Source organism: Eumetopias jubatus, unplaced genomic scaffold (genome assembly GCF_037043125.1).
Source record: "Eumetopias jubatus isolate StellerSeaLion01/CBP00866 unplaced genomic scaffold, mEumJub1_p1.0 scaffold_17, whole genome shotgun sequence".
Lineage (NCBI taxonomy): Eukaryota > Metazoa > Chordata > Mammalia > Carnivora > Otariidae > Eumetopias > Eumetopias jubatus.
Genome location: NW_028274823.1, coordinates 80,210,279 through 80,238,189, shown reverse-complemented (window position 1 = coordinate 80,238,189; position 27,911 = coordinate 80,210,279). Strand labels below are relative to the sequence as shown.

Genomic DNA, 27,911 nt, shown 5'->3' with positions numbered 1-27,911 from the left:
GGCAGAATCCGAAAATTTCAGAAGAACCAATCAGCTGGGAGCCCCGCTTTTCAGAATGGAAGACGAGCAGATGGCAGACATGAGGTCAGTGACACAGGAATGCGTCTTGGATGCAGATTGTAAACTGAGCTTCTGGGTGCACGCAGGGTCCTGTGTGGTCCGGTTGCTCACGGATGAAGCGTGCACTTTCTCTGTGTGTGGTTTTTTGTTTTTTTGTTTTTTGTTTTTTTTTTCCAGGGGACACACTCAGGCTCCTGGAGCTTCCAGAACTGCTCCCCTAGCTGGGAGCCTGGATGACAGAAAGGCTTGGCAGGAACGTTAGACCCACTCGGGCACAGTTTGCAGATTTAAAGTTAGACCTCGGGGGAATTACTCGTTATGGGCTTTCGGTGGTGGTTTTCTTTGAAAAGACTAAGAGGTTAAAACCTTCTTGCCGTTTTAAAAGGAAGCATTTCTTTTCAACAGATATTATTATAGGTGGAATTGGTAGTGTAAACGCAACTCCTGCTGAGAGGAATTTTGTCCTGAAACGTTTGATCAGTCCAAGGTGGGAAGTTGAAGAAACAATTATTACAGATGGGCATTTTTCCAGAAATCTTTTACGAAAACAAAACAAGAAGCTGAGGGTTTGTTTTTATTTCTGTGATGAGAGCTGGGGAGCAGCAAGCAATCTCCCTTCAAAACAGAATGACCTAATCTCTTTTTTAATACTGATGTAATGTCTCGTGATGGAAAGCAGGTCAGTGGTTGCCTGGGATGGTGGAGGGGGTTGGCGCTGGCAAGGAGGGCACACTGGGGTATCTTTGGGGATGAGATCGAGTCTATAAGGAGATAATGGTGGTGGTTGCTTGGGTATATACCTTGGTTAAAATTCATCAAACTGTACACTTAAAATTTTATTGTATGTAAAGTACAATCTTAGCAAACTTGGTTTTTTTAAAATGCACGTAGACATGCTTAAGATCTGCCATCAGATAGAGCTGAGAGACGAAGCTGTTCCCATCAAACACCCATGGGGACGGAGGATCCCAGTGACCACTCAGGGAGTGAGGAAAGAAAGCCCCCCCAAATGCTCTGAGGGGGCTGGTATTTGGGGATGGGCTGGGTAAGAGGAAGTCACTGCCAAGTGCCTCGGGTTATGGTTTCCTAACTATGTGTCTCCATGAGTGGGGCTGACCAGAAAATGTGGCCCTGCCCAGCGCTGTGTTAGCGGGTTTGCCCAAGAGGCTTTACGGTGGCCTGTGCTTGGGTGTGTCCAGAGCCCCTGACCCGAGGAAGTCTGGGGGGTAGGGGATCTCTGGACTCTGCTGGACTGACGCCCACATCAAGCTGCCCTGTCCCCAGAGGCTGTAGGGACAGGGGCAGGTTGGGCTGCTCCTCGACAACAGGGCTTAAAACTGCCAAAAGGGAAAAGCACCTCGGGGAAAGTGCTAGCACCTGCCGGCCGGCCGGCCGATGGACACCCTCCTCTGCCCCATGAAAAATTCACTTAGAACTATGACACGAATATGCCAGCAATCGTGGCAGTAACAGTTTCTCTGTGGTGAGCACTTAGTAGCCCTACTCTGTTCAAAGTCCTTTCCACGTTCAGATCATCTTCCCAATAGCTCGAGGAAGGAAGAACTGTGATTTTTTTTATTAGCCTCGTTTTCGAGATGAGCAAAATGAGGCTCCGAGGGCAAATTACTTGCCTAAGGGAGTTGTCAGAGCAGGTCATTAGTGCTGAGCGTCTTGTAACTGTGTATAAAGGCCCAAAGGGTGGAGTGGCTTAATGCTTTCAGTTCTGCTCCCGTCAGAGAGAAGGGGCAGGGACTGAAGGGACTCGTCTCTCAGTGGCCCTATTTGGAGACTGAGGCTGGCTGTCTTGGAGGGAAACTCACACCTTCCAGTGCACAAAGTCACACCTTAGAAGAAGGAAAAGGGGATCTCCCCAGGGCATAGTTCCCTGTAATTTGGATGGAAGGAAAAAGTAAATTCATTCAGGGACATTTTGAATGAAAGGAAATGGGGCTTAGTGACAGGATTTTAGGAAATATTCCAGAGCAGGTCAAAGAAAGAACAATTCCAGGTGTCTTGTGGTCATGTTCCTTTATTCTAGATTGTCTGACTCACCGGTTGATACACTACATTATCTCTGACAAGTACATGGGAAACTGCTTTTCAAAATCCCTCTGGAACAGTGCTTCTCAAAATATGGTACAGGGAGGGGCTCCTGCAGGTACAGAATTCCCAGGAGGCTTGTACAAATGCAGATTCCTGAGCCCAGGCCCACCCTCAGATTTCAACAGACGCCCTGGGCCTATATCCACAATGCGTTTTACCAAATCCCCAAACAGTTGGTGTGGAACCCTGTTCCCAGCAGACGCTGACTTCAGCTCTTGACACATTCAGTTTCAGCTTCTCCTCGGAGCGGATCTAGACAGCATGACATCAGGGTCATTATCCTTTCCTGTTTGATAAAAGCACAGACCTCGGGGCTAGCTTCCCCGGGTGGAAGTCTCTTCAGCATCTGCCAAGGATCCAGGAGCAGAAAATAAAATCAGCCTGGACCCCAGCTTTTCTCCAAGAATAGAGGCCCACCCATAAAAGGATATCTAGATAGACAGCAACCTCCCCCTCTTCTCTTGCCTTGGGTCCATTCCCTCGCCTCTGTGACTCTCACTATAAGGCGTTTCAGATGCAATCACACTGGATCAGCAGTGGCTTAGCTAGACATTGCTGGAGAGACAGAAGAAGCTAGAGCACTTGCAGCAGTGTGTGCGGGCCGGTGCTGGTTCCACAGGAAACTGCGAATAAAGTCAGTGAGCAAAATGTATTTTGACTAGTTAAAGGACTTCCCTTTATTCTGATCTTATTTTTCTTCCTTCTTCAGTAACGATAAAAATGCTTCTCTTTTTCTCTTTGTTTTAATACAGCGTTGGTAAGCAGAGGTGGTTAATGTCTTTGGGGATACGTTTTCTCCACAGTGAGTTGGCAACCCTATCTGGCTCCTAACTTTTTTCTGATATTGTGCTAGTCCGTGAAATCTGAAACTACGGACAATAACTGGGTTTCATGATTTCTGGAGGTTCTTTCCAAGCCCATGGAATCTACTGGTAAGAAAGAAGGAACACAAACTCAGTAAAACACCCCCCAAGCCCCAGGCAAATACCGATGTGAGAACATACTTTGAGAACTCAGTAACTTATTGACCTGAATAAGGCAAATGATCTCCCTTGGTACCTTCCAACCGCAAAGCTCAAATTTGTCAATTTTGTTTGTTTCTCAAAATACATTCTTTCTGTCTGGGGATCTGGCCTGTGTCAGGGACTCTGCCTCGGTGAGACTGACAGCGAGCTTCCAGGTGTCTCTGTGTGTGACCATGGGGAGAGGGTGGAGAAGGGTGGAGAAGCTAAACGGAAAGATCCAGTCTCACAGCATGATGGCAAACACCCCTGGGCTTTCGTTTCTTTACATGGCTCCTTCTAACCAGTCTGGGGGCTCCTAGGCCAGAGAGGGCCAGGATAACCAAACTTTATTCATCTTAGGATCCTTCAAAACTAACCAAGTGATGCAAAGGAGTGGCCCTGTAAAGGGACGTTGGATGGCTGAATCAACCTTGCCCGGAATGTGAGGCCTGAGCCCTGACTTCTAACGGAGCAGGACAAGAGATCCCGGGTCCTCCCCTCCCGTCCACCTCACCCCATGTCGCCTTGCATGGGGCAGTGGAAGGCACGTGCTCCGTGGGTTCTTGCACAGACCCTAACTACAGGAGGCAAAGTTAGGAAGCCAGAGGAAGGGTACCTCTTCTTCTGTCTCGAAAAACTTAGGGTGTGGGTTAGTCAGGGCTCTCCAGAGAAACAGAACTAGTAGGACACACATATAAGTACATTTCAGCTGCTGGGTGATGTCAGGCCCCACCCACCAAGGCTGCGGAGAGGTAGCAAGCATTTGCTAACGGTAGTTGTTTTAGGCTCTTCCCTGTGTTTGCTGGCCAAGATGCAGATGATTCTGAGCACCATAATAGAGGAAATTCAGTCAGCCGACTCCAGAGCTCAGGCTTCACTAAGGGCTTTGTCTTCAGCTTCTACTTGAAGGTTAAGACAGGATGGACTCCGGGATGGAGAACTCTTGGCTGTCCTCTCATCAGCTCGGCCTTGCACTGGCGCCAGCAACTTTGCTCAGATCAAAAGTGGGCAGGTACAAGTAGTGGACTCACAAGGGTCGACCTCAGCTGGGTTTTCTGTGACCTTGTGTATCAGTCAACAGCAAAACCAAACTGGATCTTCACAGCTTTATTCCCATTTCTTGCAAGGGAAAGGCCTTTATACAATTGAACATAGTTTTTGGTTTTCCTCACTGAGAATTTTAACCCTCTTTTTTATTCTACAACAGTTTCTAAACATACTGATTTTTACCTACTTTTTCTCTGCTTTCCAATAAAATAAAGATTAAAATAAAGATTCTCACCTGCTGCTGGTTTAAAAAATATGTGTGTGTGTGTGTGTGTGTGTGTGTGTATACACACACAAAATGAAAAAGAGAGAGATTTATTATCAGGAATTGGCTCACATGATTATGGAAGCCGAGGACCATAATCGTGGCCTGCTGTCCACAAGCTACAGACCCAGGAGAGAGCCAACAGTGTAATTCTAGTCAGAGTCCAGAGGCCCGAGAACCGGAGGGATAATGCCGTAGGGCTCCCGTCCAAGTCTGAAGGCCTGAGAACCAGGAATGCCGACGGTATAAGCTCCAGTCTAAGGAGAGGAGAAGACCAATGTCCAGCTCACACAGCCAGACAGACGGAATTCACACTTCCTCTGCCTTTGGGTTCTACTCAGACCCTCAGCAGACGCGGTGAGGCCCATCCACACGGGGGAGGGCAGTCTGCTCTCACTCAGTCCACTGAGTCAGCTGCTAATCTCTCCTGGGGACACCGTCACACCCCCTCCCCCCACCCAGAACTAATGTTTAACAGACATCGGGGGTCCCACAGCCTGGCAAGCTGACACACAAAATCAACCTGTAACTGCGTCCCTGGTGCAATGTCTAGCAGGCGTGCCATCACAGTGACCGTGTTTATTTTCTCCACAGTGAGGCCAACAAGGATTCTCTGGAGAAAATCCTTCCACAGCTGAAATGCCATTTCACATGGAACTTACTTAAGAAAGACAGCGTCTCAGGTGATCTAGAAGATACAGTATGTCACCAGATTGAATTCCTAAACCCTGAGTCCAAAGCGACAATGTACAATTTCTTGGCCTACATAAAACACCTGAATGGCCACAGTGAGGCGGCGCTGGAGCACCTGCGCCAGGCGGAGGAGCTGATCCAGCGGGAGCACTCGGATCAAGCAGAAACCCGAAGTCTGGTCACCTGGGGTAACTACGCCTGGGTCTACTATCACCTGGGCAGACATGCAGATGCTCGGATGTACGTTGATAAGGTGAGACAAACCTGTGAGAAGTTTTCAAACCCATACAGTATCGAGTGTGCCGAGCTTGACTGCGAAGAAGGGTGGACACGGCTGAAGTGTGGGGCAAAGCACAATGAAAGGGCCAAGGTGTGTTTTGAGAAAGCTCTGGCGGAGAAGCCCAACAACCCAGAATTCTCTTCTGGGCTGGCCATCGCGACATACCGTCTGGATAATAAACGACAGACGCCATTCTCCATGGATGCTCTGAAGCAGGCCCTTGAGCTGAATCCCAACAATCAATACGTCAAAGTGCTCTTGGCCCTGAAATTGCAGATGATGAATGAAGAAGCTGACGGGGAGCGGTTGGTTCTGGAAGCCCTGGAGAACACGCCTTGCCGAACAGATGTCCTTCGCAATGCAGCCACATTCTATCAAAAAAAAGGTGATCTAGACAAAGCTATTGAACTGTTTCTAAGGGCATCGAAATTCATTCCAAACAATGGTTACCTCTATCACCAGATTGCGTGCTGCTATAGGGCCAAAGTCAAACAAATTCAGAACACAGGAGAATCTGAAGCTAGTAGGAATGGAGAGAAAATTAGAGAACTAAAGCAGTATGCTGTTGACTATGTGATTAAAGCTATTGAGAAGGGAGTAGATCCACTGTATGCATATTCTGACGAGCTCCTGGAAACAGAAGACTATTATCAGATAGCTTGCAGTAAGGAGCTCCCCGGCACTCAGAGGCAACAACCCTGCCAGCACTATCGCGACTTTCAGGGGCATCACAGGAAGTCTGAAGACACTGCTACCCAGTGTGATTTGGAGGGTTTGCCCACAGGCACAAAAGCAACGGAGGAAGGAAAGACGGAATACCCACCACAGAACACCGCTGGAAATCAGCTTCCACAAAATGCACCGAATTCTTGGTATCTCCAAGGATTAATCCACAAGCTGAATGACGAGCTGCAGCAGGCACTCGAATGTTACGAGAAGGAGCTGGGCTACCTCCTAAGGAACAGCCCCACAGGCATAGGCAGCCTTCTCCTGCCGCTGGCTGAGCTTGAAGAAGGCAGTGAGGCAGTGGGCCGGGACCCGCACAACCCCACTCCCAGAGTTCCCAGAACCCCGAGCGGAAACGCAGAGGAGGGATGGGAACAGAGTCAGGGAACCCGCAACACCCCGGGACTCCTTTAGGGTACATTTTTGTAGCGTTGCTTCCTCATGTCTGTCTCCCCTTTCCATCCCAGCCGTGCACACCCCTCTAGCCTGTGGGCCTGACAACAAAATTACCCATGGACACAGGGCTTCAGGCCTGCACGACGCTGACTCGTTCTTAGTTCGCCCTCCGTTCATCAGATCTCCCCCATCTCTGTCCTTCTTACTGAGACTCTTAGCTGGCCACTGCCTGCCAACAGCTCTCCCAGACTGTGCCCCTTTGCTATCTAGCCTTCTGGAGCCCCTGAAAGACCACCTTTGGACTAACCCCGGAATACTCCTTATGTCTTCCTCTTGGCTTCAGCCATGTGTTTATATATATTTTCGATTGTGACACTCCAGTAAATGTGTGTTCTGGATAGTGATGCTACAATAAATTTTAAAATTGCGACTCAGGATTGGAGAAAGTGTGTGGTTTGCATGTGTGACTAAGGGTTATACTCATTCCCCAAGTTTCTCTTCGGGACACTGTCTAGGGATAGTGGGTCATGATACAGCCATACCGTACCCTTCTCAATGTGCCCATGGTAGCTCCGTGGTGGAGCCGGCCTGCCCTTGACTTCTGTTCCAGGCCAGGGCCTCGGCTGAGCCCAGGGCCCAGTCAGCAGCTGCTGCTACTGAGCAGGACGGCTGTGCACCCAGAAGTACCTGGGCAGTGGCCTCCCCGACCGTGTGTAGGGGGCACCAGTACGAGGCTGGCTGGAGACAAAGATCTTCACCCTCCTGAGTGGATGAAAATATTCAAGTATGCACCTCCCCGCTGGGGAAACCCAGAGTGTCGTCCACCATGCAGCAACTGTCCACCTCTCCTCACCCCACTGCAAGGCCTGCGTTCGTATGCTCTCCTAGTGGTATCATCTGATTGTCTGTGTACAGAGGAAGACTGTTATATGCCAGTTCCCAGGCAAGACAGAGGGCCTGGCATTCCCAATTCCTTTGTGAGTAGAGGGTCAGAAACTTGACTCTTTCCTCATGCAGAAGGGGAATTCTGGGAAGGTGCTTCATAAGCTACATTGGCTATAAAAGCAGCAGACTTTGGTGAGGGTGCCCCCCAGCCCTGAATTATCTGCTGGCTCCCGAAAGGCTGGCGGAGCAGCCGAGTGCCCGGCAGTCAGTTGCTGACTCCTGGCCAGCCTTGACCTATAGCAGCGCCGTCTCTTGTGTCCAGTTCCAGGGGAGTTGCTGGGTCCATGGAATATGAATATATGAAACTAACACTGAGAGCGTGGAAGAGCGTGCGGTTGGGGGCAAGGTGGGGACTGGCTACAGCGACAGCTGGAGGGGCAGTGTAGGTGAGGAACGGCCTACCATATGCAAACACACGTGCTCAAGGACACAGATTTTAAATAGTAGAGTGGTGATCAGGGAGATTGGAGGTTTCCCCAACAGAGGTACCTGGTTCCATCCCCAGGAATTACACATAGATGACTCCTAGAAGGATCCTGGACACCACCCAGGCTGTCCCTCCATGCTCAGAGTCCCATCCACCTTCCAGACGGTGTTGAGCCTCCCAGAATTGCTGTTGACTGGTCCTGACCTACACACATATGCTGTGATTTATTTTGCTGCCCAGACAATTTTATTGAAAAGATGCCTCTGCATCTACAATCTACCACTGTCTGCGGGAATACCCTCAATCTGCACTTCCTGATGTGTGGCCCTGACCTCGCACAATTCTGCCTCCGGAGACCCAGAGGGCAGTAACATAAATTGCCAGTTTTCACAGACACCCACTCCTCCTTATTTCCTGGGGCCATACCCAACCTTACCCAACTAGTAACCTGGTGGGGACTTAGAGCTCCGAGACCGATGCCATTTTACCACCTAGGCTATGAGGCAGGCTCGGCTGGTGGTCACACAGCATGTCCCAGCAGATTCCAGGGCTGTCCACAAAACAGACAATTGGAGGAGCGGGGGGGTGGGGGATCAGTCTCCCCAGGGGAAACCATGGACTCCTCCCCTCAAGCTTACCAGCTCCAGAGAAGCAGGGACTCTAACTCCTCTGCGCACAACTGTATGCCCATCCCCATAGTGCCTGGAATGAATGAGGCTCTCAAAAACTTTTGAGAAATATAGGAACACACTGTCTCCCCTGAGAATTTGACACTGCCATTATCACCAGCTCAGAGTCACATCTTCCAAGACAACTTCTCCAAATCCTAGAAGAGGGTGCTGGGAAGATGAAACAGTAAGTGTCCCAAGCTACAGAACAGTAACAATAAAACAATGGCACGTTTATGTGCTGGCCTCTGACCTAGGATCTGTGCTAAGCGCATTGCTAGCATCTAAAAACCAGTGTGGAAGGTACGAGGCTCAGAAAGGTTTGCTAACTTGTCCGAGGGCACACAGCTAGGGAGGGGTGTGACTGGCACTCAAGCCCATAACTGTATGAAACCAAACCACCCTGCTCCCATGAATTTCTGTGCATTCTGATGTGCTATGATTTTGTTGGCACAAGCCAAGAGCTTTCAGGCTGTACTGCAAGGGCAGCTCAGAGCCCCGATTTGTAGATTTCTACTAGAATCTTTTCCTGTCATTTTCTCCACTGAATCCAAACTCCCCTCCCTCACATGGACTCCTGCGTGTGATTCCTGAGCATTCTGGCTTTCCATCTTACTCCTCCTTCCCTCTGTGTTTTGCAATCTAGTGTCAGGTTTTTAAATGCATCCTGATACAGCAAATTCACAGGACCGTGAGAGTGGTAATGCTCCTCAAGCTACATGCAAAGAAATTTAGAATTATGTCTGTGCAGGGCTGAAACGGCCCCTCCAGAACCACCAGCAGCTGACACAGGGAGCTCCATTTTTTAAAAGTCAGGCCCGGACAGCAAAGATCTCTTAAACTCTCAGTGTATACTAGCCTCGGACTTTTTTTCCTCTGCAGTTCATTTTTTTTTTTTTTAGATTTTATTTATTTATTTATTTGAGAAAGCGAGAATGAGAGAGAGAGAGAGAGAGAGAGAGATCACATGAGAGGGGGGAGGGTCAGAGGGAGAAGCAGACTCCCCGCTGAGCAGGGAGCCCGATGCGGGACTCGATCCCAGGACTCCAGGATCATGACCTGAGCCGAAGGCAGTTGCCGAACCAACTGAGCCACCCAGGTGCCCTGCAGTTCATTTTCGATTCATTGTCATAGGAAACTGGGAAGGGTGGAGAGAGCCACACTCAGCAAGTCGTGGCCTGTCTTCTCTCTCCTTTGCTCTACTGGATAGAGTTACCATTCCCTAATAGGCTGCTACATTGTGTTTTCCAATGAGAATCCCAGGAAGTTGGCATCGGGGGGTCCCTAAGACATCCCCTGGGTCTGATGATTCACTAGAAGAACTCACAGGACTCAACCTACCATCCTGCTCAAGCATTAGACTTATTACAACAACAGCAAACTCAGCACAGGGAAAGAGTGCATGGGGTGAAGGTGAGAGAAACCGAGGCACAAATTCCCCAGAGTTCTGTCCCAGTAGAATCCTACAGTATGTGCTTAATTCCTCCAGCATCAAATGTGACCACACATCTGAAGCTAGTTGGAGCCTCAGTGCCCAAGGGTTTTATTGGAGACTCATCACACGGGCACCCCCTGCACATATCAATTAGCACATATCAAAATTCCAGACTCCCAGGAGGAAAGCAGGTGTCAGCATTAACCACATGGTTCGCACAAACCTCATGGGCACAGTAAACCAAACTAATCGGTTAGGGAATGGGGGGATCATTCCCAAAATCCCACTTCCCAGATGCCAGCCAAGGGCAAACCTTGCAAGCAGGCCTTTCTAAGGATCGTAGTCGAAGGCCTGATATGTTAACCCTTTCCTGCAGTTCAACCCATTGGTGTTCGTGTACCACAGGTATCTACCCCTTTATCCTTCCTTTTCCCAACAGTGCTTTCACTGTGTTTTGGTGAGTGAGGGTCCTTCAAGCACGGAGTGAGGGGACCCACGACCCCCCTGAGGTTCGCCAATATGCTAAAAGGACTCATACGCAGCATGCCGGCAGAATCGCCAGTAAGTTTTACGATAGTGTAAGGGAGGAAAACAAATCTTTTCCACCTACACTCCCAGCTTGTCCAGCAGGGGCCCTGCCAATTAGGCTGACAAAAGAAAGATTGGCAAGAGAAAAACAGCTCTTTATTAACTGGGACATCCACCCATACACATGGGGGAGCCCAGAGATGCGTCACTCAAAGGGGTGAATGGAAGTAGAGCTTATATAGTGCAGGGGAGCAAAAATCTTTCTCCCTCTAACCTCCTACATTCAGTGACTGGGCCCATGAATCCAACTGATCAGAGCCAGGTGAACAAGAGAAAAAATAGTTTAAATTACATACGTACACGCAGGAGTTCATAAGGAAGACGTGGCTTCCAGAGGTGCAAGATGATCGAGGCTTATAGACCCTCATGCAGTGTTGGTAAGTCACTGGCAGACCTAATCCCCTTCAGCTGGTACTCAAACCTGGCAGAATGAATTTGCTGACATCATAATGTCAATGGATTTTCCTTTTCTTCCTTTTTTTTCTTTTTTAAGATTTTGTTTATTTATTTGAGAGAGAGAGAGCGCATAAGCCTGGGGCGGGGGGTGGGGCACAGAGAGACAAGCAGACTCCCTGCTGAGCACGGAGCCAGATGCAACACAGGGGCCCTGAGATCATGACCTGAGCGAAATCAGACGCTTACCCTACTGAGCCACCCAGGCGCCCCTCACTGAATTTTTCTAAGGCTTCATAGTCTAGTGCGGGGTCTCCTGTCTCCATGAACACGTGGAGCCCAGAGAGGCCAGAGGTAATTGAACTGGGATGCTGCAGCGGCAGCACCAAGCACCTGACAATCTGGAATGATGTTGACCACGTTGAACTTTACCTGAGCCCTGTACTACTGGACAAATGCTATGGTCAAAAACTCTGCCCACCCCCCAACTCTGGTGTCTGAGAATGTGAAGAGTTAAGCTAAGCTACTCCAGGGGATTGCAGCCTCAGTATCTGTTTTGTTTCGCCAAGCAGCCTGAGGGGCATCTTGAACTAACATTGGCGTTCATGGGCAAGTGCACACCCTTGATAATGGCCTGCAGAATTACGAGCAAATGTAGGTTCCTGATATGATTTCCCCAGCAGCCCGCCTGAGCAGCAATCTCCCCCACCTCCGAGGGCCTTCCCCTTCTGTCCCCCTCCCCTTAGATAAGCCCCTGTGGAACTTACCAAAACCCCACTCTCCTTGGTTTGAAGGGACCAATCCAGCCCTTGGCCCAGAGCCCCAAAGCATTTCACTCATGACCCACGATAAAGGCCTCCCGCCATGACTCTCTCTCTCTCTCTCTGCCTGTGGTCGGCCTTCACCTCCCCATCATGTGGGTTCAGGACCCGTGAGGGATAAACTTGTCCACTTCAACTTCTCTTGTGGTTTTTCGTTAAACCATGAAGAAACACCTTCTCCCGTATTACTTAGATAAAATTCGCCACGGGCCCCACGTTTCCCTCTGATGAGGCCAGACCCAGACCCTCCAGATTCCCGTTCTGTGTCTCATAAATGATCAGCTGAATTATTTGTCTCCATGATCAGCCAGAACAAAATGCCTGTAAATTCAACTTGGCCAAATTTCTCTCTTTCCCCACGAGAGCCTGAAATTTGACTCCCCCCTGAAGTTTAACGAGCATTGGAAGGCCAAACAATCCCTTTCCACGTTTGGCTGACAACAAGGAAAGATTGCCACCCTCTCCCCTCCCCTCCAACACCTTGTTTGCAGCCTTGTTTATACCTCTACATCAAGGAAAAGCCCTCTTTTGACTAATCTTTCAGATACTTGCAGATCTTAAGACCAGAACTGTCTCCCAATTGCCATAATCACTGTCTCTTATTGCAAGTCTTTTTTTCCCCCACTTTATAAACTCAATTTTTAGAGCACTTTTAGACATATGGGAAAATGCACGGGAAGTACAGACTTCTAATATACTTCCCTTCTCCACACCCTCACCCCTCCTCCAGATTCCCCTATTATGAACATGCATTCGTGTGTATATTAGCTCCAACTAAACGAACCAATATTGATACATTACTCCTAACTAGAGTCCATGGTTTACATTAGGGCTCCTTGTATTGAACACAACATTGCGGATCTACCATTACTTTATCATCATAAGAGTTTCATCGCCCTAAAAATGCCCTGTGCCCCAACTATACCACTTCTCCTAAAGCCCTGGCAAGCACTGATCTTTACCCTTCCGATAGTTCCGCTTTTTCCAGAACATCACGAAGTTGGATTCACACAGGATACACAGCCTTTTTAGGATGCTTCTTTCACAGAGCAGTGTGCATTTAATATTCCTTCATGTCCTCTTTGTAGCTTGATAGTGCATCCATTTTAACTGCTGCACAGTATCCCGTTGTGCGAATGTACCACAGTTTGTTTACCCCCTCATCTGTTGAGTCTTGATCACTTCCAATTTTGGCACCAACAGTGGTGCCTGATCAGCCAGTTCACTGAGAGGAGATGGGTATAATCCAGCCCTGCACCTCTGCTTCTGTGAGTCCAATCCCCAGGTGGTATTTTGCCTGTCCTAGGAACAGTGAGGGGCTAGATCTGACCTAAAGACCCTCGAACAACTGATGATCTTTGGTGAGGGCCAGTGCCAAGACACCTGAAACAAACACATGCCTGGCTGGACACTAAGGATGTTAACCACATATTGGGGCACCCGTCATACAAAATGTCCCATTTCCAGAACACCAAGCTGGTGGTCAGCTGGCATTTTCACGGTCACATATTCCTCGTATCTGCTTCTGGAGGTTTTCTATGACTTGAGATACAAGTGTTGGTTTGGCGGTCCCACGCTAGAGCCTTCTGGAAGCCTTAGTGTGGGCAGCCAGCTAAGCCTCAAAACACCCCCCTCCAGAGCCAGGTGTGGTCACAGCACACATTCTTGGAAGTCTTCTCTGCGTAGGGAGTCAGGGGACTATGCTTCTGCAAAACAGTTCAGTTGAAAGATTAAGAGTTAACCCAAGAAGGTTTTTCAGTTAGAAAGAACCCTTCCTCTGTGATTACAAAGCAACCAATGTCGACTGCTCTTTTTACAATTAAATGCTTATGAATCTGTCTCTCCACCTAGATGGCAAGTCACCCGAGAAGAGGAAACAGGTCATATCCATGTCCCAACAGACACGTAACTAATGGTCACTCGTTTTGAAATGCATAAGGAGCTCATGGCAGTGAAGGCTGCTTTGGACATGCCAACAACCTGTTAACCACAGGCTCCGTAAACACCTATGGGCTTCCCAGAGCCTGGAAATGACATGAGTAGTGGAACTTGTGCTTTGCAGCCCAGTTTAGATTTCTAAATTTCAACTGCAACTGGAAAATAGCTTCACCTCTTCTCATTTCTCTTAGTAGACACGGAACCCCTCCAAGTCCCATGATACTTCAGACAAGTCTAGAACTGTTAGCCTCCTAGATCCTGATAACCTATCTCACAGATATTATAAGAGCATGCTACGCAAGACCTTGAGCCTAGTTCAAGTTTGTAAATGTGCCTGAAAATGTACATCGACGATGCCAAGCAAATGAATAATTGACAAGTAAAAACAGAGACACAAAAATCTAATCATAACTACAACACAAGGGAGTCAGCTGGAAATCTAATTTATGGTAGCTCAAACACAGCCATTAAAACCCCTCACATGGTATGAAAATTAGTGTACCTTTCGGAAAAGAGTAGTTCACGGTGGCTGAGTATTTTCTCTTATGGATGTGATGGCATGTATTTGCCAAAGTGAGTAATCGCCAAGGTTTGACCTCCAGGCTTTGACCTCCAGAGATGAAAGGTGTTTAGAGGTCAAAGCACTTTGACCTACATTGCTTTAGCATATTGTGTGAATTATTAAGGTGCACGTGGAGACACCAAGGCACGGGGGAATGAAGTTAGTTACTGACTCGGAGCCTCATAGAAAGACAGGTAGGTACTGGCAGTGAGCTCCTGACCCCTCTTCCATAGAAAGACAGGTAGGTATTGGCAGTGAGCTCCTGACCACTCTTCCATAGCGCTCCCGCCAGAAAAGGACCTAGGGATTATCTAAGAAAGTACTTCTCAAACTTTAACATACCAACATACCAATGTCCATGTGATTTACATGGACATTAGGAAGACTCTAATATAGTAGGTCTGTGGAGGGCCCTGAGATTCTGGACTTCCTAAGCTTTAGTTGATGCTGATGCTGCCGGTCCACAGACCATACTGAGAAGCCAAAGTCTAGCTTGGTTTTTAGCGACAATTATTGAACAACACAATTACCTTGGAGTTCCTTCCTTCCTTAATGAATGAATTAATCATCAATCAGTGATAATTCTGATGCCTGGGCCTCCCTCTCAGAGATTCTGATTCGTTGGACTAGAGATCAGCTCAGGTGTCAGGACTCGTTTTTATTTTTCAAAGATTCCCAGGGAACTTTCCATTTTGCAGCCAGGGTTGCAAACCACTGTCCAAGGCTAACCCTTTTCTTTAACTGATGAAGCAACTGGTAAAGTTTATTTATATATTTTTAAAAGATTTTATTTATTTGAGAGAGAGAGCAAGAGCAAGAGAGAGAGAGAGACAGCACAAGCAGAGTGAAGGGCAGAGGGAGAAGCAGATGCCCCACGGAGCAGGGAGCCCGACGTGGGGCTCCATCCCAGGACCCCAGGATCATGACCTGAGCTGAAGGCAGATGCTTAACCGACTGAGCCACCCAGGTGCCCCTCTATTGCTTTTTTTTTAATTTTTTTATTGTTATGTTAATCACCATATATTACATCATTAGTTTTTGGTGCAGTGTTCCATGATTCATTGTTTGTTCATAACACCCAGTGCTCCACGCAGAACGTGCCCTCCTCAGTACCCATCACCAGGCTAACCCATCCCCCTACCCCCTCCCCTCTAGAACCCTCAGTTTGTTTTTCAGAGTCCATCATCTCTCATGGTTCGTCTCCCCCTCTGACATACTCCCCTTTTCTTCTTCTGTTATCTTCTTCTTTTTCTTTTTTCTTAAAATATGTTGCGTTATTTGTTTCAGAAGTACAGATTTGTGATTCAACAGTCTTGCACAATTCACAGCGCTCACCATAGCACATACCCTCCCCAATGTCTATCACCCAGCCACCCCATCCCTCCCACCCCCAACCACTCCAGTAACACACAGTTTGTTTCCTGAGATTAAGAATTCCTCATATCAGTGAGGTCATGTGATACATGTCTTTCTCTGATTGACTTATTTCACTCAGCATAACACCCTCCAGTTCCACCCACGTCGTTGCAAATGGCAAGATCTCATTCCTTTTGATGGCTGCATAATATTCCATTGTGTATATATACCACCTCTTCTTTATCCATTCATCTGTCAATGGGCATCTTGGCTCTTTCCACAGTTTGGCTGTTGTGGACATTGCTGCTATAAACATTGGGGTACACGTACCCCTTCGGGTCCCTACATTTGTATCTTTGTGGTAAATACCCAGTAGTGCAATTGCTGAATCGAACGGTAGCTCTAATTTCAACTGTTTGAGGAACCTCCATACTGTTTTCCAGAGGGGTTGCACCAGCTTGCATTCCCACCAACAGTGTAGGAGGGTTCCCCTTTCTCCACATCCCCGCCAACATCTGTCGTTCCCTGACTTGTTAATTTTAGCCATTCTGACGGGTGTGAGGTGGTATCTCATTGAGGTTTTAATTTGGATTTCCCTGATGCCGAGCGATGTTGAGCACTTTTTCATGTGCCTGTTGGCCATTTGGATGTCTTCTTTGGAGAAATGTCTGTTCATGCCTTCTGCCCATTTCTTGATTGGATTCTTTGTTCTTTGGGTGTTGAGTTTGATAAGTTCTTTATAGATTTTGGATACTAGCCCTTTATCTGATATGTCATTTGCAAATATTTTCTCCCATTCTGTCGGTTGTCTTTTGGTTTTGTGGACTGTTTCTTTTGCTGTGCAAAAGCTTTTTATCTTGATGAAATCCCAATAGTTCATTTTTGCCCTGGCTTCCCGTGCCTTTGGCGATGTTTCTAGGAAGAAGTTGCTGCGGCTAAGGTCGAAAAGGTTGCTACCTGTGTTCTCCTTTAGGATTTGGATGGACTCCTGTCTCACGTTTAGGTCTTTCAACCATTTGGAGTCTATTTTTGTGTGTGGTGTAAGGAAATGGTCCAGTTTCATTCTTCTGCATGTGGCTGTCCAATTTTCCCAACACCATTTGTTGAAGAGACTGTCTTTTTGCCATTGGACATTCTTTCCTGCTTTGGCAAAAATAAGTTGACCATAGAGTTGAGGGTCCATTTCTGGGCTCTCGATTCTGTTCCATTGATCTATGTGTCTGTTTTTGTGCCAGTACCATACTGTCTTGATGATGACAGCTTTGTAATAGAGCTGGAAGTCCGGAATTGTGATGCCGCCAGCTTTGCTTTTCTTTTTCAGTATTCCTCTGGCTATTCTGGGTCTCTTCTGGTTCCATACACATTTTAGGATTATTTGTTCCATTTCTTTGAAAAAAATGGATGGTATTTTGATGGGGATTGCATTGAATGTGTAGATTGCTCTAGGTAGCATTGACATCTTCACAATGTTGATTCTCCCAATCCATGAGCATGGAACGTTTTTTCATTTCTTTGTGTCTTCTTCAATTTCTTTCATGGGTATTTTATAGTTTTCTGAGTACAGATCCTTTGCCTCTTTGGTTAGATTTATTCCTAGGTATCTAATGGTTTTGGGTGCAATTGTAAATGGGATAGATTCCTTGATTTGTCTCTCTTCTGTCTTGTTGTTGGTGTATAGGAATGCCACTGATTTCTGTGCATTGATTTTATATCCTGCTACTTGACTGAATTCCTGTATGAGTTCTAGCAGTTTTGGGGTGGAGTCTTTTGGGTTTTCCACATACGGTATCATATCATCTGCAAAGAGTGAGAGTTTGACTTCCTCTTTGCCGATTTGGATGCCTTTGATTTCTTTTTGTTGTCTGATTGCTGTGGCTAGGACTTCTAATACTATGTTGAATAGCAGTGGTGAGAGTGGACATCCCTGCCGCGTTCCTGACCTTAGGGGAAAAGCTCTCAGCCTTTCCCCATTGAGAATGATATTCGCTGTAGGTTTTTCATAGATGGCTTTTATGATATTGAGGTATGTACCCTCTATCCCTATACTCTGAAGAGTTTTGATCAAGAAAGGATGTTGTACTTTGTCAAATGCTTTTTCTGCATCTATTGAGAGGATCATATGATTCTTGCTCTTTCTTTTGTTAATGTATTGTATCACGTTGATTGATTTGCGGATGTTGAACCAGCCTTGCAGCCCAGGAATAAATCCCACTTGGTCATGGTGAATAATCCTTTTAATGTACTGTTGGGTCCTATTGGCTAGTATTTTGGTGAGAATTTTTGCATCCATGTTCATCAAGGATATTGGTCTGTAATTCTCTTTTTTGATGGGGTCTTTGTCTGGTTTTGGGATCAAGGTAATGCTGGCCTCATAAAATGAGTTTGGAAGTTTCCCTTCCATTTCTATTTTTTGGAACAGTTTCAGGAGAATAGGTATTAATTCTTCTTGAAATGTCTGATAGAATTCCCCTGGGAAGCCATCTGGCCCTGGGCTTTTGTTTCTTGGGAGATTTTTGATGACTGTTTCAATTTCCTTAGTGGTTATAGGTCTGTTCAGGTTTTCTATTTCTTCCTGGTTCAATTTTGGTAGTTGATACATCTCTAGGAATGCACCCATTTCTTCCAGGTTATCTAATTTGCTGGCATAGAGTTGCTCATAATATGTTCTTATAATTGTTTGTATTTCTTTGGTGTTGCTTGTGATCTCTCCTCTTTCATTCATGATTTTGTTGATTTGGGTCATTTCTCTTTTCTTTTTGATCAGTCTGGCCAGGGGTTTATCCATCTTGTTAATTCTTTCAAAGAACCAGCTCCTAGTTTCGTTGATCTGTTCTACTGTTCTTTTGGTTTCTAGTTCATTGATTTCTGCTCTGATCTTTATGATTTCTCTTCTCCTGCTGGGTTTAGGCTTCATTTGCTGTTCTTTCTCCAGCTCCTTTAGGTGTAGGGTTAGGTTGTGTATTTGAGACCTTTCTTGTTTCTTGAGAAAGGCTTGTATTGCTATATACTTTCCTCTCAGGACTGCCTTTGCTGTATCCCAAAGATTTTGAACAGTTGTGTTTTCATTTTCATTGGTTTCCATGAATTTTTTTAATTCTTCTTTAATTTCCTGGTTGACCCATTCATTCTTTAGTAGGATGCTCTTTAGCCTCCATGTATTTGAGTTCTTTCCGACTTTCCTCTTGTGGTTGAGTTCTAGTTTCAAAGCATTGTGGTCTGAAAATATGCAGGGAATGATCCCAATCTTTTAAAATATGCAGGGAATGATCCCAATCTTTTGGTACCGATTGAGACCTGATTTGTGACCTAGGATGTGATCTATTCTGGAGAATGTTCCATGGGCACTAGAGAAGAATGTGTATTCCGTTGCTTTGGGATGGAATGTTCTGAATATGTCTGTGAAGTCCATTTGGTCCAGTGTGTCCTTTAAAGTCTTTATTTCTTTGTTGATCTTTTGCTTAGATGATCTGTCCATTTCAGTCAGGGGGGTGTTAAAGTCCCCCACTATTATTGTATTGTTGTCAATGTGTTTCTTTGCTTTTGTTATTAATTGCCTTATATAATTGGCTGCTCCCCTGTTCGGGGCCTAGATATTTACAATTGTTAGATCTTCTTGGTGGATAGACCCTTTAAGTAGGATATAGTGTCCTTCCTCATCTCTTATTACAGTCTTTGTTTTAAAATCTAGTTTGTCTGATATAAGGATGGCCACCCCAGCTTTCTTTTGGTGTCCATTAGCATGGTAAATAGTTTTCCACCCCCTCACTTTCAATCTGGGGGTGTCTTTGGGTCTAAAATGAGTGTCTTGCAGACAGCATATTGATGGGTCTTGTTTTTTAATCCAATCTGATAGCCTGTGTCTTTTGATTGGGGCATTGAGCCCATTTACATTCAGGGTAACTATTGAAAGGTATGAATTTAGTGCCATTGTATTACCTGTAAGGTGACTGTTAACTGTCTGTTCTCTGTGTTCGTTTCTGCTCTTTGCTGCTTTTAGGTTCTCTCTTTGCTTCGAGGACCCCTCTCAATATTTCTTGGAGGGCTGGTTTCGTGTTTGCAAATTCCTTTAGTTTTTGTTTGTTCTGGAAGCTTTTTATCTCTCCTTCTATTTTCAGTGATAGCTTAGCTGGATATAGTATTCTTGGCTGCATATTTTTCTCGTTTAGTGCTCTGAAGATATCTTGCCAGTCCTTTCTGGCCTGCCAGGTCTCTGTGGATAGGTCTGTTGCCAATCTAATGTTTCTACCATTGTAGGTTACATATCTCTTCTCCCGAGCTGCTTTCAGGATTTTCTCTTTGTCTCTGAGACTCATAAGTTTTACTATTAGATGTCGGGGTGTTGACCTATTTTTATTGATTTTGAGAGGGGTTCTCTGTGCCTCCTGGATTTTGATGCCTGTTTCCTTCCTCACATTAGGGAAGTTCTCTGCTATAATTTGCTCCAATATACCTTCTGCCCCTCTCTCTCTCTCTTCTTCTTCTGGGATCCCAATTATTCTAATGTTGTTTCGTCTTATCGTATCACTTATCTCTCGAATTCTGCCCTCGTGATCCTGTAGTTGTTTCTCTCTCTTTTTCTCAGCCTCTTTATTTTCCATCATTTGGTCTTCTATATCGCTGATTCTCTCTTCTGCCTCATTTATCCTAGCATTTAGTGCCCCCATTTTTGATTGCACCTCATCAATAGCCTTTTTGATTTCGATTTGGTTAGATTTTAGTTCTTTTATTTCTCCAGAAAGGGTTTCTCTAATAACTTCCACGCTTTTTTCAAGCCCAGTTAGTATCTTTAAAGTCATGATTCTGAACTCTAGGTCCGACATCGTACTAATGTCCGTATTGAGTAGGTCCCTGGCTGACGGTACTACCTCTTGTTCTTTTTGCTGAGGTGATTTCTTTCGTCTTGTCATTTTGTCCAGAGGAGAATAGATGAATGAGAGAACAAAATGGTAACAGGTTTACAATGTCCCCAGCAAATATACTGTATACCAATCAGAAAAGACCTGAAACCAGGGGAAAAGAAAGGGAAAGAAAGAAAAAAGAAAGAGAAAAAGAAAAAAAAATGAAAAAAAAAGATAAAAACAAAAACAAAACAATACAAAAAAAAGCAGAATATGATCAAATATGATCAGGCTAGTGCATAGATCAGTGCCACACACTAGATTTTGGGCGTATTTTGGTCTGTTAGAAAAAAGTGCCTCCTAAAATTTTAAAGGAAGAAAGACATATATGTACAAAATAAGGGTTGATACAATGAAGGGATGGAAGATGACTGTAAAGATGAAAATTATAAAAGATTTTATAAAAGGACTTGGTAAGATAAGTTGTTTGAAAAAAGAAAGAAGATTTAAGAAAAAAAAGGAAAAAAGAAAAAAAAAAGGAAAAAGGGAGAGAATGTGATCAGGCAGGAGACTAGAACAAAGCCATACACTAGTGATTTAGGGTATATTTTGATCTGTTAGAAGAAACTGTACCTCAAAATTTTAAAGAGAGAACAACTTATATATATATATATATATGCCAAAAATAAGGGTAACTACTATGAAGGGATAAAATATGACTCTAAAAATGAAAAATAAAAAAAATTTTTTTTAAAAAAAGGGATTGATAAGATGTTGGTTGAAAAAGGGAAAAAGAAAAATAAAAAAAAAACAGTCAACAAAAATTAACTTTGATGAAATAATGAATCATGGTAAAAAAAAAAAAAGCCATGAATCTATGTGCAGTATTCCCCTAGCGCTGGAGTTCTCCCATTCTCCTTGATCGATCAACTTGGTCTTGGCTTGCTGGCTGTTTGGGCTGATCTTCTGGGGGAGGGACCTGTTGCTGTGGTTTCCAAATGTCTTTGCCGGAGGCGGAACTGCCCCGCCCTTGTCGGTCCGGGCTAAGGAAGCTGCTCCGGTTTGTTCTCAGGAGCTTTCGTTCCCTGCAAGCTCTCGGTACAGCTTTGGAGGACCAGGGCAGAAATGGTGGCCTCCCAATCTCCACTCGGAGGAGCTGAGAACTCGGGGCCCCGCTCCTCAGTGCGCCCCCAGAGAAAAGCAGTCACTCCCGTGTCCCCGGTCTCCGGCCGCACTCCGTGCTCACCCGGCCTGTGACCGAGCGTTTCTATCTCTGGCACCCGACCCTGCACGGAGTCTCCAAACCCAGCAGATCCCTGCAGTGCGTTCCCGCACCGCTCCTCCCCGGGAAGGAAGGGGAGTCTCCCCGGATCTGCCGCTTGTTGGGTCCCTGCTGGGGGAGCCGTGCCCCGACTGGGCCGCAGATCACAGTTTATGGCCACCCCGAGCTGAGAGCCCGCGCCTCTGCTCCGTATCTGCAGCCAGCTTCCCTGCTCTGATACCTGGGAGCTCTGGCGCACTCAGGCACCCCCGGTCTCTCTGTGACCCCAAGGGTCCTGAGACCACACTGTCCCGGGAGGATTCCACCCCCCGCTTAGCCACTGCAGCGACGTCCCCCCGCGGAGCCGACTTCTAAAAGGTCCGATTTTGTGCTCCGCGGCTCTAGCACTTGCCAGAAGCGGCCGACGGAGGCCCCTCCCCCGCCGTCTATCCTCCCGAAGATCGCCTCGGATTCACTTCTCCGCACGTCCTACCTTCCAGTAAGTGGTCGCTTCTCTGTTCAGAGAGTTGTTGCTACTCTCCTGTTCGATCTCCTGTTGAGTTCGTAGGTGTTCAGAATGGTTTGATCCCTATTCAGCTGAATTCCTGAGACCAGACGAAATCTAGGTCTCCTACTCCTCCGCCATCTTGCTCTCTATTGCTCTTTTTAATTTGTGAATATACATCGGCGCACGTGTGCACGTGCACACACGTAAACACACTCACACACTTTATTGGCTGTTTCTTCTCTCCCTGATGCTGCTCTGTCCCATGTAGCTCGTGGGTCTGTTTTTCCCAAGGAGACAGTGGGCAAGATTCTGCAAAACTGATCCTGAGCCAGAGCCCCACAGAACCAGGACTACTGCCGGAATCATAGCAATCACGGGACACATGAACACTTCCTCTGTCTTTCTGACATGTTGTCACTAGATGTCAATAGGTGAAGGGGACTAAGTGGCACAGACTTCCAGTTATACAACAGATAAGTCAAGGGATGTGAAGTACAGCATAGGAAATAGAGTCAATAATATTTTAATAGCTCTGTATGGTGACAAGTGGACACTAGACTAATCATGGGTGATTATTTCAAAATATATATAAACATCAAATGACTATGTTTTACATCTGAAACTAATACAATATTGCATGTCAGCTATACTTCAGTAAAAAATGTTTATGCATAATAATTTTATGCACAAAAATTCCAGAGCCACCCAGCTGTCAGTACAAACAGCCCTTCTAAACTTCATGTCAGTACCAGCTTACATTTCCACACCTTTCTTTCAGATTTGGTTTGGGGCTGGCAACTTACAGAAAGTAAAACTCAACTGGCCTGCTAGAAACCTCCCTTCTGATACACAAGTAGAAGGAAAGAGCTGAAGCGGAGTGATCCCCCTTCCAAAAATCTCTTCTCCCCCACACAGGTCAGCCCTTCCCAGGGAAAGGCTGGATGCCTACTGCCCTTGAGGCTTCGCCAGGCTCTGTGTGTGGGCGTGCCCAGGGCTCCCTGACTTGGGTCCTAAGGTCGGAAGACCCAGACTGCTCTGGCCTGAAGCTCACAGCACAGCACCCTGTCTCAGTAACTGCACAGTCAGAAATATGGCAGCATTCTCCAAATGCTGTGGAGTTATGGCTCCATATGCTCCAGATGGGAAAGGGCTCTAGCTGGAGGCCAGTGTAGACTGCCCACTGCCCAGATGGAGCGACTTGGGACACATCATGAAAGCAACACCCCTAATTGCTGAATGCTCTTCAGTGAGACACACTTGCCATGTGTATTGAATTTCATCTCACCACAACCCGTGAGGAAAGATCTAGTACTCTCCTGATTTTATAGGTATGGAATTAGAGCTTAGGAGGGTGGACCAAGTAGCCCGTGATCACATGGCCAACAGTGGTCAAGTCCAGCACTGAACCCAGACACTGTGATTCCAGATAGCCTTCGCCACCGAGCACCATTGGTCTGTGTGCACAAAAGCAAATGAAGGCAAAATGTCTTACTATTTCTCATTGTGCCCAAGCCGGGGAGGAGTGAAGGGGATCTCAGAGGGAAAAAAAATGTCCCGTTGGCCCCATATCTAGAATAAAAATTATTCCATGATGGAGCTTCAACCTCTCGCATTCGGAGCACATAGCCCTAAAGTAGGGGAGACGGTATATGTCTGGAGAATTCCCCGCCATCAGGTGATTCTGTCAAGTGACAGGTCTTGGACATGTTTTCAAATGCCCCTGGATTTCTCCCTCCACGTAAAACAATGTTTGGCTGAAAGCCACTCATCCCTTTAAGTGAACTTCTGCTCCCACAGTGGGCCATCTTGGTCCTGGTTCCCCTCCTTCTGCCCCCCTGGGTACTCCACTCTCCATTTCCATGCTCCCATTTTGCTTACAGAGTTTTACTGCTACTTCTATCATTAGAGTATACTTCGGGAGTGGGATTGGGATTCTCTCTCTGTGGGCAGTCTTGAGATGTGTTGCGTTGGGGAAGAACACACAAATCTAAGCCATCTCCTGTGCTTATAAGATGTTAAGAAGGCCAGTACATTGTTCTGGGAACAATGGAACGGGCAGATGTGGTCTACTGCAAATTGCCGAAGTCCCTCCTTGGATGAGAGATAGAAAGATGTCTTTAACTCATCCAGAGAGAGATCTTGTACTACGTTCCTTCTCAAGCACACACTTTTCCTAAAAAATTCTTTATATTGGAATGCATAAAACAGATACATTTCCTGTTTGATATTCCTTTTCTGGTTAATCCTTCTTGTCTATATAACCTTCAACATAAGAAGTCTCAGGACACCACTCTGTGTGCTGAAGCAATAATGTAGAAGTTGCCTGAAGAGAAAGAAGAAAGAGCCCCAGACATCTGGGAGCCAGCCCAACACTCTAGGCTAGACCCTGGTGTTGCTAGACAGCAACCCACAGCAAGAACCTGTGTCCTCCCATAGCACCTTCACATTGCCTCAGCACCAGACAAGGCCACCCTGACACCATGACAGATTATGACAAAAACAAGGCCACTCCATAACCATGTGTGAACACAGACAAAAATATGAATGCCATCCAGCGGGGTCCAAAAAAGGCCAAACACAAGGGGAAGCTGTCTCCAGTTTTCTTCTGACAGCATTAGGGATGTACCGCAGTGTTGAGAGGGCACAGAGGGAGAGAAGGGTTTTGTAGTGTTGAGGGTAGGGCTAAAACGATTTTGACATTAGCAGAATTAATATCTCTCGAGTTGCCTTCTAGAGAACACATAACCTACCTGGTGGTGCCATGAAGTGATGAGCATTTCCTCAGGGTTTTTATGTCAACGACCACAGAAGCCAGAGAGGCAACACACATTGGGAAGAAAAGAGCACTGTGGGGTAGAATGTGACTATTCAAAGTGCTGGCTTCATTTCCATTAGACTGAACGCTCCTAAAATTACAAATAATTGTTGTCTATTTTTTCAGTGACAAATCAAATGGGAATCCCCTCGAAGAGAGCCTGGTTCAACTGAGATGTCACTTTACGTGGAAGTTGCTAGTTGAAGACACCGAACTGTCTGATTTGGAAAACAGGATCTTGGATGAGACTGATTTCCTAGACACCAAATACAATGTGGGGATCCACAACCTGCTGGCCTATGTGAAGCACCTGGCGGGCCAGAACCAGGAAGCCCTGGGGAGCCTGCAGGAGGCTGAAGGCTTAATCCAGCAGGAACGTGGTACCCAATCAGATGTGAGACTTCTGGTCACATGGGGCAACTACGCCTGGCTGTATTACCACATGGGAAGACCCGAAGAAGCCCAGGCTTACCTGGACAAGGTAGAGAACACCTGCAAGGAGTTCGGGGCTCCCTCCCGCTACAGGATGGAGTGTCCCCAGATGGACTGTGAGGAGGGATGGGCCTTGCTGAAATGTGGAGGAAAGAGCTATGAACGGGCCAAGGCCTGCTTTGAGAAGGCTCTGGCAGTGGACCCGGAAAACCCTGAATTTAGCACTGGGTATGCGATCACCACCTACCGCCTGGACGTCTTTAACAAAGCAACACAGGTTAGTGAGGCATTCTGTCTGCAGACCCTGAAAGAGGCCATCAGGCTAAATCCAGAAGATGCATATATTAAGGCTCTCCTTGCCCTGAAGCTTCAGGACATAGGCCAAGAAGCTGAAGGAGAAAAGCACATTGAAGAAGCACTGACCAACACGTCCTCGCAGACCTACGTCTTCCGATACGCGGCCAAGTTTTACCGAAGAAAAGGCTCTCTGGACAAAGCTCTTCAGCTCTTAAAAATGGCCCTGCAGGCCACCCCCTCCTCTGCCTTCCTGCACCACCAGATAGGGCTTTGCTACAGGGCACAAATGATCGAAATAAAGAGAGCTGCCAACTGGCAGCCCAGAGGACACATTAGAGAAAATGTCCACAGATTGGTTCACTTGGCTATAGATGAATTTCAAAAGGCTTTGATGATAAGGCCCACATTTGAGTTGGTTTATGTTGTACTGGCTGACATGTATGCAGAATTAGGCCAACACACAAAGGCTGAGGACACTTTTCAGAAAGTGCTGTGCATGAAGAACATCAACGATCATCTACAGCAAAAGATTCATTACCACTATGGCCATTTCCAAGAAGTTTACAAGATATCTGTACATAAAGCAATCACCCATTATTTAGAAGGTCTCAAAATCAAGAGAGCCTCCCACAACAGGGAAAAGATTCTCACTGCCTTAGAGAAGCTGGCTAAAAGATGGGTTCAACAAAATGTACATATGGTGGAAAGTTTGAGCATCCTTGGGTTCATCCACAAATTGAAAGGGGAAGCGAGTGAAGCCTTGGAGTGTTATGAGAAAGCTCTCAGGCTGGCTGCTGACTTCAACACCGTGATTTGAACTAGAGGTCACCATTACCTGTTTAATGTGTTCATAGCTAAATATAACAAACATCTTTGCTGATCACCGCTTTCAGAAACATAGAACATGCTGAAATACAAAACAGTTGATAGAACACAGACTCAGCTGCCTGCTGACCCCCCTCTTTCTTTCCTCGCTGACCCCTCCCCCCTTCTTTCCCCTTCTGTCCATGCACCCATGAAAGGAGCATCCATTCTTCTATAACACATCCCTGTGCTCATTGGCCAAGGCCAATGAATGCTGTTTGGGGCACCTGTTACCTGCTAGACCAACAAGAGTCCTTTTCTTTCTGGCTTTGCATCTGGAATGAACAGCTTCCATCCTCAGTCCATCTGGTCTCCTGGACAGAGGAGTCTTAAACAGGGAAGATTTCAGCCCCTCCTGGGCCCACACACCAGTCACATGCCAGTGTAGCTGTGTGCACGCACCCGTGTATCTGCAGGCACATAACCACAGGAGGCCCACACATTGGTCCAAAGACACTCCTGCTGCTTGGTTCACACACTCAAGGCATGAATTCCTGGAGACGGTGATCCTGAACCAGGGGCACAGGCTGCTCATATACACATGCCTCACACATCCCTCTCCACACACGCTGATTCTTGAGCTCACACAGGCGCATTCCTGCATATTTGTGCACATATGCATTCTGTATTTGGAAAATATCTGACACCAACTACCCACTCAGAAGTTAAAAAGCATAGGAAACAGAAAACAAAAACAGAAAGGATATCTTTTTCATATGGCCAGGGGCACTGACCTATCAGATCTGAAGGCAAAGCAAATGAGCAAAGATGAGAAAGAAAAAAAGGAGAAGGGACTTCAGGGGGTCACTACCATGTTCCAGCCCCAGGGCCCATTTCCCAGGGCCCTCCTGCAGCCAAGACCTGCTGCTCAGTGAGTCAAATCTCTAACCTCATAAGAAACTCAAACTCTTCCGTATACGTTTGTCCAGCCACTGGCAATCACAAAGGATCTATGTGTTCCAGACATGTGGCTGGACATGTACTCACATCTAAGAAAAATTAAAGTGTATTGGGGAAAGACAAATAAGGGAAAAGCCTATTTAAGAGTTGCCAGCTAAACATGACAAATACAATAATGCAGTTTTTAAGTGCTTGCTGTGTGGTGCATGATACAACCTTCTCCAGTTTCTAACTAAAATATTTTCTCCCAAAACATTCAGTAAAATTAACCACTTGATAAGCTAACAAA

At 46.4% G+C, this 27,911-nt stretch overlaps 2 protein-coding genes across 3 annotated transcripts; both read left to right on the top strand.

Annotated features, from left to right (window-relative positions):
- IFIT3 (interferon induced protein with tetratricopeptide repeats 3) lies at positions 1 to 7,009 on the top strand. 2 transcript variants are annotated; one of them, XM_028104572.2, is made up of 3 exons: positions 2 to 84; positions 466 to 739; positions 5,074 to 7,009. In XM_028104572.2, exons 2-3 carry the CDS (start codon positions 729 to 731, stop codon positions 6,590 to 6,592), a joined length of 1,530 nt encoding a protein of 509 aa, XP_027960373.1. In that variant the 5' UTR covers positions 2 to 84; positions 466 to 728; the 3' UTR covers positions 6,593 to 7,009. The 2 variants fall into 2 exon arrangements, with proteins under 2 accessions (XP_027960372.1, XP_027960373.1); XM_028104571.2 differs by lacking the exon at positions 466 to 739 and having other exon boundaries at positions 1 to 84.
- Positions 2 to 27,911, top strand: LOC114210298 (protein IFIT1 homolog B-like). Its single transcript, XM_028104574.2, has 2 exons — positions 2 to 84; positions 25,256 to 27,911. The coding sequence occupies exons 1-2, from the start codon at positions 56 to 58 to the stop codon at positions 26,673 to 26,675; spliced, it is 1,449 nt and encodes a 482-aa protein (XP_027960375.1). The 5' UTR covers positions 2 to 55; the 3' UTR covers positions 26,676 to 27,911.